An 18,571-nucleotide genomic window follows, 5' to 3' on the forward strand; every position below is an offset into this window, starting at 1 on the left:
CTCTCAGCTCGCCTGTGTCATTATCACATCAACCTAAATATGAGCTGACTCTCTTTCCTCCCATGTTTACCGTCACACAGAGCTCAAAGACACTCTACAGTGCCCTCTGTAGGCAACAGATGAAATACTTCTACCTGATCTGAGGGAAACCAAAAGTCCGTTAATTATAAAATTGTAATTACTGCGGTTCAGAGTATGTTCTTTGACTTTTGTATCACTAACTACTCACAGTAACTGCATTTAACCATATTTTCAAATGTATTGACATTGATTGATACTCAAACAGTGGAGAAAAAAATTAAAACGAACAATATTGGCAATGCAGACAGTTTTGAGTGGCTAAACATTAAATTGAATTTATCGCGGCAATAATAAATCAAAATTCTTAACATGATAAGAAATTTATCACAATAAATGATAAACGATAAATGCTCACTTGTTTCCTAATTGGTTACTGTATTATATTTCTATCATGTAAAGCACTTTGAACTGCAGTGTTGCTGAAATATGCAATATTTAAACAACATAATTTAATTGTTATAAAATAACAATTAAACTTGACTTGAGGTTTATACCATTACTTTATTATCACAAAGGGCTTTGGTCATAAAACGCCTTAAAATCAGTATTTTATTTGGCAGATAAAGATTTTACAAACCCATATGTATTTTCTGCGATATTTTATTTATATATAAAATAATCCTGTGTCTGAGTAGTCTATGTAATAGACCTACCACTAGATTTAACTTGTCTAGAAATTAAATATTTAGTCCGCAATAATAATAAAGTTACAGTTAAAAAAAAACATTTGAGGCTTGACCGTAAATGTTTTAGATTTTAGAGCGTATTAAATAAAAATTAAATAAATTAAAAAGAATAATTGAAAGTAGCGGAATAGCCTTTTAGTCACGCGCCAACTCGGAAGATGTTAATCGGATGCCAACTTCAAGTGAGGTAGCTATCCCATTGTTGATTGTTACTAAGTGAAAATGGTTCACTATGGTCGTTTTACGTTCACTTACTTCGGTAAGCTTTATGTTTTAGATATTGTGATGGGGTTTATTCAAAGTAACCAGACAGGAAACGGGTGGAAAGAGATGACAGTGTCCTAGGTACTATAGGTGCCTCTACACCAGGTAAACATTCCGTTCTGTCTGTGTTACTACGCTCACCTTGCATTTCCAAATATGAACATCCGGTCTGGTTCAGTTCAGTGACACCTGTCGGGAGGGGCAGAGCTAAGATAACCGAGAGCGCAGCTCTCTAGGTGTGGCCCGGGTTGTTTTCAGCAGCTGCTGCGGTTTCACTAGAGACATTTCAGAGGAGACGAGCCTGACAGCAACAGGGAAAGAGACGATCTCAGTTCTTCAAAACTCTTTGGATTCAGTGGTAAAAAGTCCAGCGGAGCCCAGCGGCGTTTTGGTCGATTCAGCTTCAATTCAATTAAGGTACTGTAAACACCTTTAATGAGAGACACAAACAATTTTGTTCAATGCCACGAGGTTTAGACATGGAATATTTAGTCTGGGTATAGTACATGTATGTAAAAGTAATTGGTATGTCATAAATATGCACTTTTGATAGCCATGCGTCTCTTTTGCTCTCTATTTCATTTTCTTCGCGTGCAAGTGCGCCTCTGTTCTGTTACCGTAATGCGTCATGTATGCGCAAAGTCAATCTTTAAAGGAGAAAGTTACCGTCAACTGAATTGACCACAGTCTTGACAGGAAACATTTCCTGTCAAGGGACAAGTGCTTCACGCAATTTGTCTGTTGCGTGGATGGTCGCAGATTCACTTTAAAATGAGTATTAAAAGTGACATGTTTTTACATAATAGCATAATTTGTACCTTTAACAGAGTTTGATAACATGGATTTGGTATATGCAGTCTAACAGAAAACTTCTTGCAGGTTGTTTTGATTGGCACTGTTTAGTGGATCAAACAGCGATGTCCTCCAAACCCAATGGAAGCCCCCCTCCCTATGAAGAGGATGATAGATAGTAAGTTGTTTGTTTGTTTGTTTTTGTTGTTTATTTAGGGTTTTTCTGTCATCAAACCCTCATGAAACTGTCAGTTTTAATTTTTACTATTATTGTTATTATTGCTAATCTTGCTTTTTTATATTGCTTTTAACACTTTTTTAAGAACTTTTTGTGTGAATCTTTATACCTGGTGCTGCTGTTACACCTGAATGTCTCATTTACTGGAGAGTAAAGGCCGTTTCTACTCTGATCTATGCCAAATAAATATTTTTAAAAATCATTTATACCTGACATTTGTCTTCATAAAGTTCTAGTTCTCCTCCAGCACAACTCCCATCTCTGTCATTGAAGATTTTTTTGAAAAAAGTCCAAATTTGAGATTAAAGAAAGATTTTTCCCCCAGTGGTCCTAATCCTCTTCCATATGTGTATTAAAGTGTCTTCTTTGAATATATTGGATCAAATGCATTTTTAATTTTTTTGCTCACCATTACTCGATAAGCATTTTTTTGTTGTTGTTTGAACTGTAACGGATAGAAACAGGAAGAAGTATTACTGCTTTTAAAATTCATCTCATGGTTATGACTGTATTAACTTATTTGTAAGACAGACATCAGAACCAGAATCTTGCAACAACAACAACAAAAACAAATAAGAAATCTGTTCCAAAATCTCTGAGATTTGTTTTCTGCACTGTCCACTTATTAATAAAATCTAAACATTGTAGTTTGGGTTGTAACAGTGGTTTGTTTATTCCTCTTCCAGTAATGGACCTGCTCAACCAGCCTACTCTTATTACCCTGACGATGAGTTCCAGCACTTCTACCGCTGGTCCTCGCCTCCAGGAATCCTTAAAATCATGGCCGTCATTAACCTTGTGCTGTGTGTGGCCATCTTTGCCTGCGTTGCCTCAACACTGGCGTATGACAGTCAGGCCATGTCCAACTTTGGAGGAACGTATGGAGGATCTGGAGGAATGTACGGAGGATCTGGAGGAATGTATGGAGGATCTGGAGGAATGTATGGAGGATCTAGCTACTATGGAGCTGGAACCAATTATGGCTACGGTTCAATTGGGGGAAACTACAATGACCCGCGTTCCGGGAAAGGGTTTATGATCGCAATGGCCGCCTTTGTCTTCATCTTCTCCCTGGTCGTCTTTATCATCATCGTGTCTCATCAGAGCCTGTCTCAGAGCAGGAAGTTCTACTTGGCCGTGTTGATCATCTGTCCCATCCTGGCACTGTTGATGCTCATTGCCACCATCGTGTACTTGGTGGCAATAAACCCCTCATCCCAGACCTCGACAGTTTACGGCAGCCAGATTGCGGCTCTGTGTGCTCCATATCAACAACAACAGGTGTCAGGAATCTTTCAGAACCAGTACCTTTACCACTACTGTGTGGTGGAACCACAAGAGGTAAACCCCCCCAACATTGGCGTCATCCTGTAACACGCGTCCTGCGTGTGAAATAAACTCACACTCTGTGGTTTATGTTCCACTTCAGGCCATCGCCGTTGTGTTCGGCTTCTTGGTGACCGCAGCTTTGATCATCATGCTCGTCTTCGCCCTCAAGACTCGGCAAAAGATCAACAACTATGGAAAAGAGAACATCTTGTGGAAGAAAGTCAAAGTTGTGGATGATCTTGCACCTCCTGAGGACGTTGAGGCGTGGGTGAGTGATGGAGTATAGTCTTCATACTTTACTTTTTGAAGTCTTTCATATGGGCGAGTTGAGAGCAGATCGGCCTACAAAGTTTTGAAAACACATTTGCCATTTCTCTGTCCAATCAACTTCTGCCAGGTGTTTATTTTCAGAAAAGGGGAAGTATACTTAGTTTTTGCTTGAAATGCAGAAAACATTTGTTCTTGTTTCCATCACATCAGCTCCATTATGACTCAGCACGAGACATAGATGGAGACATAGATTCTGTTTGCATCTGATTGTAAGGATCAGTGCTCTGCCCTGTTCCATTTAATGCTTCAGGTAATATAACCTATGGTTTTAAATTGGAGTCAACCTTAGTACAAATAAAGCACAGTTGATTTTTTTTTTTACTTTTTAAATTATTATTTCATTGATTAGGTGGAAAAAGGCTGACCCAACCAACTGTGCCCAATGTGGAAAAAGTATTTACCCCTTTAACCTAAAAGCTGCTCATGTCACCCTTTAGAACATCTATTAGACAATGAGTGTTTTTGTTTTGTGAGACAGTGATATTATGGTTCATGGTTTCTTGGTTCCATCAATTATAGGAAGTCATCCAAACCCAGACAATCACACCACCACCACCATAATCCACCTTTCAAAAGTTTGGAAAAGCAGAACTTGATCAAACATTCCACCTTTGTGTTGTTAGTCCGCAGAACATATTTTCCAAAAATCTTGGATTGATTATATGTTTTTGCTAAATGTCAGCAGGACCTTTGGGCTCTTTTTGTTGGGCTTTGAAACTAACACCACTAACAACGACCTACATGGGGAGCTTGAGATGTTGTTCTTGGTTGTTTTGTGACCTGCCTGATGAGTTGTCGATGCACTCTTGGAGTAACTGTGGTTGGTAATCAGATTCATCGCCATGGAAACTGGCTCACACTGTGATTGACTGAGAATTGAAAACCTTGGGATTTGCTTTAAAACCCTTTTGAGATTTTGACCGTCAGTGACTTTGCTTCTTGTTTCTTCTTGAATTTCTTTAGATCAGGATAAGATGCGTTTATAACCTTTAGCCTGTCTCATGTTGGAAGACAGATCATTTTTAATTTGATGATTCTACAAGTGTAGCAGTGAGAGCTACAGGTGTGGATGAGAGATATTTGGCCAAAAAAAAAAACATGACAGTTAATCCATGATTTTTCAAGGGTATTTGGGATGTGAATTATTTTCAAATGAAACAGTTTGGTTCGTTTGGATAGCTATTCCAAACGATAAAATGATAGATAAATAGATAAAATGAACTGAAAACACCATTAACATTTTTCTGGTATTTATGTGTTTCACAAATGCAAAACTAAGTTCCTCTCAATTTATTTCTTGTGCTGAGTCATCATGGAGATGTGATGAAGGGTGGTTGATGGGGGTGCAAACAATGTTTTTTTTTTCTGCTTACCAAGCACAAACCATTCCACTAACACTGCAAAAGCACAAAGTCTTAACAAGGAGTTTTGGTTTAGTTTCTAATGCAAATATCATAGTACACTTTAAGACAAAACTAATTTGTAAGTACACCTGTCATGGTAACAAATTTTGCTGGATGATAAATTGCCCCAGATGTTATTGCGATAAATGATAATATTATTGTTGTTTTCTTGAGACCGTTTTTCAATTAATATAATGGTAATGGCAATATAATGCAAGAACACATTCTCAAAGATTTATAAACTTTAAATTCTGATGAACATTTAACCCTGGAACTGGGAGACATTTTAAATATAAAATAAATAAATAAGATAAACAAAACAACAGAAACTACAAATAATCTAGTCTTTGGTAGAAAGAGCGACAACAGAAATAACAATAAATTGTGAAAATAGAAATTGAGTTTGTTTTAATTGATCCTGCGATTAATTGATTTATTGCTTCCTGTGCCAGACCTACTTTTAGCAAGATATGCGAGCTTGTTTAAAGTCAATAATTCCTTAATATTGATATAAAAAAGTACTAGTTTCACTGACAGATTATTTCACTCATATTATGGTGAAAATGTTACAAGTGAAATAATCTGCCAGTGAAACTAGTACTTTTTAAAATTAACATTAATGAATTACTGACTTTAAACAAGCTCGCATATCTTGCTGAAAAGGTACTTATAAGTTAGTTTTGTCTTATTTAGAGTGTACTTAAATATTTGCTCTAGAAACTAGATCAAAGTACTTGGTAAAATGTTGTCTTTTTGTAGTTTAAGTAGCCAAACATCAGGCAGACGTAAAATGGATACATAAATGGTTTTAGGTGCTGCCGATCTAAATTTTGGGTGTTCTTTGACCGACGGCTTTAATGGTTAGGTAAACATTGTAGTCTGATACATCTGCAGGTTTAATTGGCTTGATTTAACGTGGACACTTTGATCGGTTTACTTAGTTGGCTGGAAGATGTCCAGTCAACTAAAAACATTGGACTTTTACACGCCTAAGCCTTAGCAGAACCTCTAAGCTAATGCTTAAAAAAAAAGGGTTAGCTTGTGGATTCTTTCTTTCTAGAAAGAATCTCTCTCTAGCCTGCTCATGTGCTCTCGGACTGTCAGCAGGTGAAGGAAGTGAAGGTAATAAGTGGTAAAACCAGTTTAGTTAGTGTCTTGTGTTTATGAACAGTGAAGAAGGTGGAGTTTAAAGTCCTTCCATCTACAGTTTCAAGGCGTGGCATGCAGACTGATAACAGTTTCAGTTTGGCTCAAGTAATCAGAGGAATCGACATTCTGAACATATTAGCCGCGAACGTTTCCACTGTTTGAAATGTCAGTGTTTACATTTAGCAATGAGTCATGCTTTTCGATGATACTTTTGAAATGTGTTTCATAACGTTACGGAGTGAGTAGTGTGAGTGTGTGAGTCATTTTTGATGGGAATTATGATGACATTCAGTTCTGCCAAGTCCCAGTATTTCAGCTCACTTCAGAGCAGCAAACAGGAAAAACGGGTCAGACTGCTGCTCTGCTGTATACCACTCAGCAGTTGGACCAATAGCACAACAACAACAACAGCATGATACTAAGAACCACAGACATTTTCCCTGCTGGTGTTTGTGATAACCTATTTGAAACTGCTTATGCAGACTGCAGAGACCTCTTTGGGGCGAGCTTCCTGTTTTTCTGGGCGTAGCCTAGTTATAAAACAAAGGGCAAGTTCATACAGGTGTATCATGCCAGAAATGTCAGAAATTCAGTGGATTTACTCAAGCAAGAGTCTGTCAAAGTGGCCATTCCAGAAACTGATATAAAGGTAAAACAACAGTTTTAAATGGACAGTTTTCTTATTCAATCAGGGCTTTGGTGGTCTGTCACTGCAAAATGAGGAGGAAAAAAAGAAAGCAAAATATTGTAGCTGAAGTGGAATCAGGGTGGATCCAAAGCATCTGTATATACAGAATATAATTATTGGGTATTAAAGCGTTGAAAAGTTTCAGTTTAAGTTGTCTAAGGAAGACAACTTAGACAACTTAATATTTGGAATGCTTCATAAGTTTTCAGAATTAGTTATTTAGGGATTTCATTAAATATATTAAAATGTGTCCAATTTTATATAATCAATTAGAAATTTATTACAAAGCAGTTTTGTTAGGAACGGATACTTGGGAAGTCCAGATCAAAAACTTTCCGTCCCCTTTTATTGAGTCATTCAAGATAATGCATTAGCACAGGCAGAGTCCTGGTACTAAAGTCAAATTCATGCCATGTAAATCCTTAAAAACTCCCCTATATCGTACAGTAAAATATCACATTTGCCTAACTGCAGCACACACAATGGCATTGATATTTTTTTCTTGACTGCACAAATAGTTCGTCCACAAGAGATTTAAGAAATAAACTGTGGTATTTAAAAAACGGATCTCCTAAAACAGGTTTAATTTATATTCTTCTAAATACGTATTTGCCTTGATTCATAAGGCCATGGTCTTCAATAAACAACAATCTTGATTTGGATAATGTTTTTTTTTTTTAACAAAGCAGTCTGCTGAAGTGCTAGGCTAATAATAACATGTCAGTTTTGATATGACTTGTTTCGCTTTGTAAAAAATTTAATTACTGCTACAGCTATTATTTATTTATTTATTTATTTGTCAAAGGACGGTACACGTTAATCAACATCACATAATGTAAATATGTTCAAGTTAGCTAAACAGGCTCATTTTTATTGCAGTTGTTAAAATTGACCTAAAAATGATCAAAATGAAAATTGCAAATCAAATGCAATTGACGCTGAAAGACATGAAGTGTGGACAAAGCTTTCAGAAAATGTTTTCTTGCCTTCCAGACTTTGCTATTAACATCATAAAATTGAACGCCTGTTGTTTCAGCTGCTTTCTGAACACTTGGTGGGAGACATCTGTAGATATCTGTGTTTTGCCCTCAGGGACACAGACAGACGGGGAAGTAAAACGACCAATAGACTCAGTTACTGTGAACATCGTTGTGAAATTTGAAAAAAAAAATTAATTAAATTTATAAAAGGGGGTTTAGAGCAGATCTCTGATTGTTAGCTCACAAGTTAAAATAGTTTGCAGCTGTGCACAAAACAGGATCTGATTGTTGGCAACATGACTTGCAGAAACTCCAGACAATAGACCTGAAGTTTCGCTTTACCGGGGAAATCGATACCAGTCATCTAAAAATGTCAAAACCAAGACCTTCCTCCAAACTATTATTCACTTATTAAATATACATGTAGATAATCACAGAAACTTTTACAATAGATATTTGTAAATAGTTTTGTCTTATCCAAAGTAACGGCACTTATTTGGTTAAGAAAAAGACGCAATTTGGCAAATAAACTTCCAGATTCACACTTGGACTAATTTTTAAATCAACAGTTTTTTTTTCTTATACGTTTAACTTAAAAAAAATTTTATTATCAACATTTACCGTAAATTACACTGTTTTAGCTTCATATTGAAATCTGTCATAAATCACAGGTCATGTATGTTGTAATGCATTTTAATAGTAATTTATTTTTTGTCTCTTCTATCAACCTGCTGGGAGACTTCAGATGAAAATTAGCCTCTCTGGCTAATTATTCATGTTGATTAATATGTGCAGCAAAATAAAGTTTAAAAAAATGATAAAATCTTTAATGTGATGTTTTTGTTTGAATCTCTCTTGAAGGTGAACAACGTCTCTGCTCCTCCTCAAGAGGCCCTAGCTGCAGACTACCCAGACTATCCAGACCACTCAGACCACTCAGACTACCCCGAGAAGCGGAGAGGCTCCAGGAGTTACCTGGATGATGAGAGCAACTATGACAAACCCCCCATAAGCTACACCCCACAGTGAGGATTCATACTTAATGCTACTAAAACTGTGTGTTTGAAAGGATTATTGCTTGCTAGTGGAAAATCAGCAAGCGTTTGTGGAAGTGACGCTGTAACAAAAGACAGCAGTTCACGAGACCAAAACCAACTGAGACATGAGTCATGTCTTACTTTCACTGTGAAACTATGGGAAATGTTTCTGTGCTGAGGGAAGATGACAGTGTCTAGTAGTAGTTGAGTTATGCAACTTTGTAGGGTCCCCACACCCTACATAGTTGGATGTGGGGGCCCAACTATAGGGTCCTCTTGGGGTCCTCTTCGGGGGCCCCCAAGAGCACATATACATATTTATAAAGTAAATAATAATGAATAATACAAAGTAAATCCTTTTACACATGAAAAAAACCCCAATTTCTTTATTTTTTATAGTTTGTATAGAAATAACAGGGACTCTCTTCCACTGTTGGGGAAATATAAGATATCAAACTTGCTTACTGTAAATTTAGAGTTTATCAGCTGATGTTCCTTTTAAATAATTAAAATAACATGTCACACTTAAAAAGACCTGTAACACTAACAGATTTTACTGGACGATGAATTCTCCCAAAAAATATTGCGATAATGTTGTTTTGAGACCATTTTTCTAGTGATATATTCATAACGACCCAATAGGGCGAGTTTACCCTCTCAAAGGCCAATAAAGTTTATTTTCTGTGAAGAACATCTCACGTTGGAGCTGGACGATATTTTAAATATTCAAATATAAATCACAACAACCAATAACAATAAATAAAATGTAAATAAAAACCACACACAACCGGAACCACAACTAAAATGGATTGTGATGTCACTGTAAACAAAATTGCCATTCAAGAAGTATTAGTCATGAGAATGGAAATGATTAAGCTCATTTTATTTTTTATGTTCATTGTGACAGGCTTACACTCAAATGCCACTCTGCATCTCAAAATCCAAACATTTTCTATTTGTTTGCTACTTTTGTAAGATTGTAAGACATAATAAACACTGGTATGATAGTTACAAATGATAGTAGGTATGCTACACATAAAGTAGCTTATGAATGATGAAGCAACTGGTGTCATGTTAGTGTGGGACGCCCCCAAATGAAAATCTGTAATTCTGCTTTTGTTTAGGAAGTTTTGCTTCGTCTCGTCTCAGGATGTTTGCTTTTAGTAAAACTTGGCCCTGCATCTAATATTAATATAATAATGGTTTTAAATTCTTTCCTTCACAGACCTATGGTTGAAAGGCCCTTGCAGAACGAGGCCCCTTACAGCAGCAGCAGCTCGGAGATCACGAGCTCAACCGGGCGGCCCAAAAAGAGGCGCGCAGGACGGCCACACCGCGCCGACGGGCAGGACTACGACACGGACTACAACTCGTCTGGGGACGAGCTGGACGACAATGACTTCGACAGGTAGCCAGGCAACCGGGACACGTCAAGCAAAGCTGAGACTCTCATATACGGTTCTGTGAAAGATTAAAGTTGATCTAATCGTCCTCCCTCCCGCAGCGAGTTCCCGCCGATAGCAAACGAGCAGGAGCGCAACAGCTACAAGCAGGAGTTCGACCGCGACCACCTGGAGTACAAAGACCTGCAGGCGGAGCTGGACATCCTCAACAAGGACCTGTCCAATCTGGACAGAGAGCTGGACGGGCTGGAGGAGGGAAGCCCACAGTTCCTGGTGAGGACTGACAAAACACAGCAGTGTTTTCCTGAGATGGGCAACTTTTATTTATCGTCCAGCCAAAGGCAACTCAAAGTGTTTCTAGATAGAAGTTAAAAACAACCTACATTAAAAAAAACAGCAGAGTCAGCAAAAGCAAATAAAAAGGTTTTTAGCCTCATTTTAAAGGCAACAACAAGCAGAAAAATCCTGTTTATTTTTCGACAAAGCTACATGTTGAAATGTGTGTTTGCTTGTTAACAGGACACTCTGGATGAGTACAACAAGCTGAAGAGAATCAAGAAGGTGAGTTTTATTGTTAAGGTTATAACTAAACAGTTTAGTTTCAGGAGAGCTTTGACAACACAAGACGAGACTGTTCCTCTGCAGGACATTTTCATGTTGCTTCAGCTTCTGCGCCCTGGTTTCCATTCACAAATCACCACCAGCTCAGTGAGGAAGCGTATATAACGTCTTAGAGGAAATTGCTTTCAAAAAGGTTTAGTTGTGTTCAAATAATTACAAGTGGGCTTTGAAAGCTTTTCTTTCCATACACATTGACGCATTCAGAAAACTGCAGGCTGTGTTTTGTAATAAAAATATGATGGCTGTAGCATTCAGTACTTTTCAGAAAAGAAAATCAAAATTGTAATTTTTTTTCACTCAAAATTCATAATTTTTGTCACAAAATTCTTTTTTTTCTCAGTTCATAATTTTTTTCTCAGAATTTTGACTTTTTGTTCTCAGATCAAAGTCAAAATTCTAAGGAGAAACAATGGAGTAAATAATTTTTCTATTAGCAGTAATAATTTTACTTATAACAAGAAATTGTTTTCCTACTAGTGAAATAATTAACTGGTATTTTACTGGGTACTTTACCATCAATATTAAGGAATGATTGATTTAAAACAAGCACCTATGTGAAGTTAGTTTCGTCTTGATTCAAGTGTACGGAGATGTTTTTACTGGAAACTAGACTGTTTTTGCAGTGTACTCCTCCTTTCTTGCCTTCTTGCTCATATAAACTTTATTTTGTCTCTTCAGTCTGCAGATTACCAGGTGAAGAAGCGCAGGTGTAAATATCTGAAGCACAAACTGAACCACATCAAGAAGATGGTCAGTGATTACGACCGCAGGACCTGAATGAGTCTGGAATAATGACTCTTGTCAAGTGCAGGAAGGACAGCTGTAAATCTGGGTTAGCACTTTTTTGTTTTTGACAGTAAGTTTGTCTCCAAAGGACAAAGATAGGGTGATTTACATGAAAGTTGTGACAGCTTGGTTGTATTTTATGTTTTTTAGCACCACAGAAACAGATTTTTTTTTCTTGTATTATGCCGTTGTTTGTATTTTGAGTGATTATCATCACACATATTTATTGTCTAGTGGAAGAGTTTTGCTACTTGTCTTTTAAGGGAACAGAATATGAAAAATAATGCTTGGTTATAGTAGGTTCCCCTACACCAAATTGATCTCAGCTGATTGATTTTTCATTACTATTTCACTGTAAAATGACTGTAAATATGCGGGTTGTGGTTTTGTAAAGGTTCTCTCTTGTACACAGTTTGGAATATTAGCATATCTCTTATGCTGTGATACGTTTTGCAATGATCTGTGATGCATTTTTATTTGAATAAAATCTTTTATTGAACACCGTTTTTGTTTTTTAACTGAGCAACAAACATTTTAAACATTTGCAGTCAGCAACAGAATTTCACAAACATTTTTTAAACATTAATATGAAGATTTCTTTCTTTTTTTTTTTACAGCAGCATCATTCAGACATTTTATAGCATTTTTTACTAATATCCAGTGTAAATTGGTGCCTTGTAATTCATCGGTCATTATTACCACAAGGGGGCATAACTGCTATTCATTTTCTAATCCTGCACACATCGTCATCAATGTTTCTGAAAGTGTCTGCTTTTGTAACTTTTGAAAGTAAAACTTTAAATACAGGCTTGAATTCAGGCTTTGATCCTGCGCTGTCTCTTCATTGGAAAGTTGTGATAAAGTCTTTTATACAAGAGCAGAGCACAAAACAACATTATTCCTCCACTTGTTGCTGGACATCAAAACAAGAGGAAACTGTATGTTCAAGTTGTTTGGTTAAAAGAAAAAAAAAAGCTGAGTTTTAAATAGTAAAGTCTGCTAAAATTGCCTAACTGGGACCTTCCTCCACTCTGAGGATGTATTTACTTTCCATCAAGCTCACAGTGATACATTAGTTATTACAGACAACATAAAGTTTAAGCCTTTCAGTTCATGCTTGAAAGTTTCATGGAAACAATACAGAAATGAGAAACATTGGGAAAGTCTTGACAAAAGGCTCCACTGCTAGTTTTTAATTTTTTTAATTTTTAAGCACAGATGGTGAGAGAGAATGAATTAGGCTGATATTTTAGCATTTCCAAAACCTCTACATTGGTAGACTGTATTTTTTTTTTTTAAAGTTATCCCCCAAAATCTATCTAGATGTGGATGAGAGGTACACAGAGAGGACAAACCATCATTATTACAACATACCTGGGATCTGGGATAGTGTGGACAGAACCTGAAGCAACAAACAACATAGCATATCCTGGCGTTGGACTGTCACTGAGGTACAGTGCTGTGAAGAAGAACTGGATTCAAAAACGAGTTTTCAAGTATGAAGAAGTCGTCCAAACCAGCTTGGTCTTACGTAAATCTGCACCTTTTGCCAGTCTTGCTAGCAACAATTATCAGAAGATCAAAATCAAACGAAGACTTGGCGCTGTGATTTGCATCCTTTTCTTGTCAAATGGTTGTACAACAAGTTGCAATAAACAAAGAATCAAAGTAAGAAATAAGAAATGAATATGAAATAAGAAAACAAAGAAGGATGAGATAAAATGGAGCTAAATTAAAATAGGATAAAAAAATTGGGGTTATGACAATAAGCACATGAAGACTATATCAGAACATTAACTAAAACGTTAAACCAAAGAGTAAAAATGTGTTTTCAGTGGTTTATAAAGCTGGCCAATGTACAAGCCTTCTTTATCGACAAGTGACGATGCATAACACAAAATACTTGAGCTTAAGTTCCAGAATCAATTATCCTCTTCAGGATTTTCTCATTGACTCAGTGATTGCAAACATTTAATCTCTTGTCTCACTCTTATGAGTTGTTGCTCATTAGGGCGGGACAACCAGGTTTTGGATCAGAGGGTTGGTTTGGCTATCACATTTCCACTAATAAAACAGATAAACATAGGAAATTGCTCATCATATTTGGTCTAGATATGTTTGTCTTGCCATCTGCAAAATTTAAGTTTACCAGAAAAGCAAAAAAAGAAGAAGTCTTTAGGGGGATTAATACTCTTTCACAGCACTGTACTGTGTTGTCTGTTTTCTTTGTCAAGCCCAGGGTGTGTTCGTTTTATTTTTTACTTTTCATAACAAATTTCACAATGATTTCACAACAGAAGCCGCCTTGAACACAGTGAACACTCCCTGTCTCTGTCGCCTCATTTTCAGACCGAGCTTTTGAACTGTTCGGTCTGCATCGAGTGTCTCCTCAACAGCATCCTCCGGGTCAGTTCCTTCGGTTGTCCAGGCGGGGCGCAGGGCAGGAAACCCTTCTGACCGAGCTCTTTTTCGGAGAAACAGCTTCCGTTGCCCAAACCATTACTAGCAACGTTGACGTTGGGGTTTTTGGTCAGCGGTGGCAGAGATCTAGGCCTGGCCTGATGGTTGTGATCCAACAGGAACGTCCCGGACCCCCTGCGCTCATACAAAGAGAACACTCTCTTGCTGTGGCCTTTCAGGGAGTCTCTAGAGCCCATCGTGGTCGAGCAACGCAGCGGCGCCAGTTTCTTGCCATCTAATGGTGCTTTGTCTCTCTGTTCTTCAGAGAGACTTTGAAGATCCACAGCTAGCTGTGGGTCGGAGCCGTAGATGTCTGCGCTCAGCTTATGTGTCTGTATGACATGATTAAGGCTCGATGAGGCCAAGCCGTGAAAGGTCGCACCAAGGTTGCTGCCACCACAAAGAGCTGAAGAGCCGGCAGCTGGGTCTGTGCCATGAGTTTCAGAGTGCAGGTTGGGGTGAGAGGCAGAGTGGGATGAAAGCAGACCTGATAAAGAAATCACGTCTCCTTCGTGTTCACTGCAGTCATTCTTGCCATCTTCTATGCTTCTATCCTTTGCTAATCTTCTTCCATAATGTCTGAAGCCTTTGGGGCTATTGCTGCTGTCCCTCTCCAGGTTGGGGACTGTGAAGGAAATATCTTCAGTCAGGTTAAAAGTTGCCTGGCGTGGTTCAGTAAGCAGAGACGCTGGGATCTTTATCCAAGGCTCAGAGTTCAGTCTCTGCAGAGGTTGCTGTAGTCCGCCTGGCGTCGCTTGTCCGAGACCTCGAAACCGAGATGGCGAACACGGATGGGAGCTGGCACCGCAGATCTGTCCTTCTTTGAAGGAAAACACTTGCTTGGGGGGACATAAAGAGGAGGACGTGCACTGCGGGGAGGTGATCAGCTGAATTTCAGAGGGAGACGCAGGTGCTGCTGTAATCGGATTGGTCTCGTCAACGGGATCGGCGACAGGCATGCTGAGGTACTGCTTGGCTGCCAGGTTTCCGTTTGGAAACTTGTCAGTGGTTATGATGATCACCTCCTTGCCCTTTGCCTTGCATGTGTCGAGCAAAAGCTTCAGTACCTTCCAGTCTCCGGCCACGACCGCGTAGACCAACGCCGATGTTCCGGACTGGTCCTCTAAGCTGATGTCGGCTCCGCTGGCCAGGAGCAAAGACACCACCTCGGGACCGGCCTGATCCCGGCAGGCATGCATCAACGCAGAGCGTCCTTCCTTATCCTGAATGTTTGGATCTGCTCCTCTCTCCAGGAGAAACTGGATCAGCTTAACCCGACTGGCACTCTGGGCGTCGGTATGCTTGGTTCGACAAGCCACCATTAAGGGCGTCTGGCCTTGGCTGTCACTCTCATTGATGTACGCTCCGCCCTCTAAAAGCAGCCTTGTGAGCCTCAGTCGTCTGAGGAAAACTGCTTTTAGCAATGGGTTACCTGAATCCACTGCTATGCCCGGATTGCAGACTTCTGCCTCCATCCCTCCTGGCCCCAGATTAAGATTCTCAAGATGTTGTAGGACCGATTTCTGTGAATAATTACAAAACAGTTTTAGAAAACAAGGTAAAGCACCACAAGAAATGCTACTTTAATCTAACATAGGAATCAGATGTAGAACAATGACCGTCATTATTTACGGTATATTAAATATTCTTTACACGGTTGGACCTGAGGTTGTTTTTAACTCATACTGTCAAGCGTTTCCCACTTTCTGGGTTTAATCTACAGTTTCTTCCACTTGAGAAGGCAGTTTGCATTAGAAGAGTTTGAACTGGACTTCACTCAATGACCGGGAATCAATTCTTTCTCTTGCTGTTTTATTATGAAAGTTATCAGAGCCAAAACAAGTGGAAAACCACAGAATACGTTAAAGAAAACACAAAGAAGTTAAAGAAAACATAAACCCAAAAAGGCACAATCAATTGACAAAACCCTCAAATTAACGCCCAGATATTACCCTTGAAACAACGAGGCGCCCAAAAGCAAGCAAACATATTTAAAGTATTATTCTGTTGTTGAAAATGAGAGTGTGTTCTCAATCAACATACCTGGCTGAATAAATGAATAAATAAAATGTTTTGAACAGGAAAACATGGAAAAGTTTGTCCTTATTTCTGCAGACAGAATCAGTTTGTCACTTCTTCTTCTGCAGTGGCAGCCGCATTCTGCCAGCCTTTGTACTGTTTGTCCTTGGTTCTTTCAATTAGACTGCATAAGATGCTAGGTACCAATGTCTCAGACTGTAACAAAACACTTTCCTACATGAGTCACAGGCACTAAAACAAATCTACAATATGTATATGATTCACACCTGCCTCCAAATACACTGAATCGGATTAAACAGAAATGAATCAGTAGGGTTTCTTTAAACTTTGTTCATTTGTTTGCATAAATAATTAGAATAACTGCACAAGATATTGTTGCATAAACAAACCAAAAAGGAGCAAGTTACAAAAATAAAAATCAATAACAAGAGGCCAACAGTCTGTAAAGAAATTTCCAGTTTGTGCTTGTGTTCATGATGCGACAACAATCTGCAGTCCGTTTGTCTGGACCAAGAAGTGAAGTTGCCAGACTGAATGACATGACATAATGACATGCAGGTTAGGCTGAAATCTTCCAAGAGGAAGGAGTTCAACTTCAGCTTTCAAACAATGCCGATGTTTGGCATGCCTGCAGTGAAACATGGAGATAGCGTCAGACTCTGGGTTCTTATCTTCAGATGGAACAGAGGTTTTTGTTAAAGTGGATGAAGTCATGATCCAGTTTGGCTCTCAAACCTCGTTCAGCGTCACAGTGGATCCGTGCATACGTGCAACTCAACAAAGGAATCTCTTCAGAGAAAAAAAGCAAGGTTTTGAAATGGCCTAGTCAAAGCCCAGAACTAAATCTGACAGAACATCTGTTATGGTCATCTGAAGAGGAAGACAGTTTCTCAAAGTCTGAGAGATGTGAAGAACTTTTGTAAAACACAGAGGGCAAATATCCTGATAGACTTTGACTGAAGAAATCTGACTACTGAAATTATTATATTTCAAAAGATATTTCAACAAAATATGTTTAAATCTGCAGTATGCAACTTTTACAAAAAAAAAGGTGTTTTGCACCTATATGTTAAAACTGTCATTATGTCATGACAGTATAATATGAGACAACCTGTGAAACAATCAAGCTCCTCTACTTTCTCCCTGTTCTCATACCGGAGCATGATTGAAAGCGCCAAGACCCTCCTCCTGGCTCTGATTGGTTGCTTCTATCCGGGAACAGTGTATTTCTGCAGATGGCACAGGCAGAAGGCAGAGGAGCTCTTATTTTTTTCACAGATTATTTGTCTCATACTCTACAGTGAGAGTTTGAACAAATATGTCAAAAACATGTTTTTTTTACTGACATACTGTATCTTTAAAGGAGGGATTTGTTTAGCAGCTGATCTTTGTAGGATAAATTACATGAGGGAAAAGTTTTGAAGTGATTTATAATTAGCAAATTTAGTAATATAACGAAAAAAATAACTGATCTTTTAACATTAGTGTTAAACAGCCACTTTTTAACACCTTTTATTATTCCTCTCAATACAAAATGTCATTATTTGGTACATATTTTTTCATAAGATCCAGAGTTGGACGTGAGGTCAGACTTTCCAGCAGTTCGTCTTCCTAAGCTGCAGCTGGAAGCATCAAGTTGAGTCCATTGACTTGGAAATTAGCAGAGGTCAAGCTTTCATCCCTCTGCTTGTCTGAGATGCTAAACCTTTTTGTCGACAGCTACAGACAAAACACCACCTCCAACAGAAGGGGTGGAGGTGGTGTGCCTTTAATCGTGTTCCCTATTTTGGTCATCACTCCAGTCTTTCCTTTGCTGTTGCTTGGTTGCACAAGTCAGTCATTAATTAAAGCAGTAGTGCCGTACTTTAATTGTTGCTCCTGCTCTCTGCACTCTGAGGTTTACTCGGCCTTGGTTAGAGTCTAACCGTGCTTCTTGGACAGACAAGTCAAATATTCCTGTAACAATAAAATTTGCCAAATATTTTTATATATCTGTTGGTGGCAAAGGGTTTCTGAGTTCTGAAACTGTAGCTGGAAACAATCTGACTTTGAAACAACTTTCCTTTTTTCACTATGTATGTGGTCAGCCATTTTGGTTCTCAACATCAGAGAGAGGTTTATGAAAAATATGCAGAATAAGCAGACATTTTGCATTTTTGAAGTGTTGCAAAGAATTTAAAGTCACTGAAGGCAGTTCTCCAGGGAACGTATTTTGAAAGAGAGACTTTCTGGATAGAACACAAGAACACAAAACCTGATTTTTAAAGTGAGCTTTTCTAGCAAA

The 18,571-nt window shown here is 38.4% G+C and overlaps 2 protein-coding genes across 2 annotated transcripts; one reads left to right on the plus strand and one right to left on the minus strand.

The window, feature by feature from the left end:
* The first annotated feature begins 1,262 nt into the window (after window positions 1-1,262).
* On the plus strand, window positions 1,263-12,286 carry oclna (occludin a). The gene is made up of 9 exons (XM_015006130.2): window positions 1,263-1,448; window positions 1,911-2,001; window positions 2,748-3,402; window positions 3,491-3,658; window positions 8,802-8,965; window positions 10,203-10,385; window positions 10,482-10,653; window positions 10,900-10,941; window positions 11,680-12,286. The coding sequence occupies exons 2-9, from the start codon at window positions 1,949-1,951 to the stop codon at window positions 11,776-11,778; spliced, it is 1,536 nt and encodes a 511-aa protein (XP_014861616.2). The 5' UTR covers window positions 1,263-1,448; window positions 1,911-1,948; the 3' UTR covers window positions 11,779-12,286.
* A 403-nt stretch (window positions 12,287-12,689) lies between these two features.
* On the minus strand, window positions 12,690-15,749 carry ankrd34ba (ankyrin repeat domain 34Ba). Its single transcript, XM_088010740.1, has one exon. It carries the CDS (start codon window positions 15,720-15,722, stop codon window positions 14,133-14,135), a length of 1,590 nt encoding a protein of 529 aa, XP_087866866.1. The 5' UTR covers window positions 15,723-15,749; the 3' UTR covers window positions 12,690-14,132.
* Between the last annotated feature and the right edge of the window lie 2,822 nt (window positions 15,750-18,571).

Source organism: Poecilia mexicana, unplaced genomic scaffold (assembly GCF_051168715.1).
Source record: "Poecilia mexicana isolate PSO_F unplaced genomic scaffold, ASM5116871v1 scaffold_12, whole genome shotgun sequence".
NCBI classification, from domain to species: Eukaryota; Metazoa; Chordata; class Actinopteri; order Cyprinodontiformes; family Poeciliidae; genus Poecilia; species Poecilia mexicana.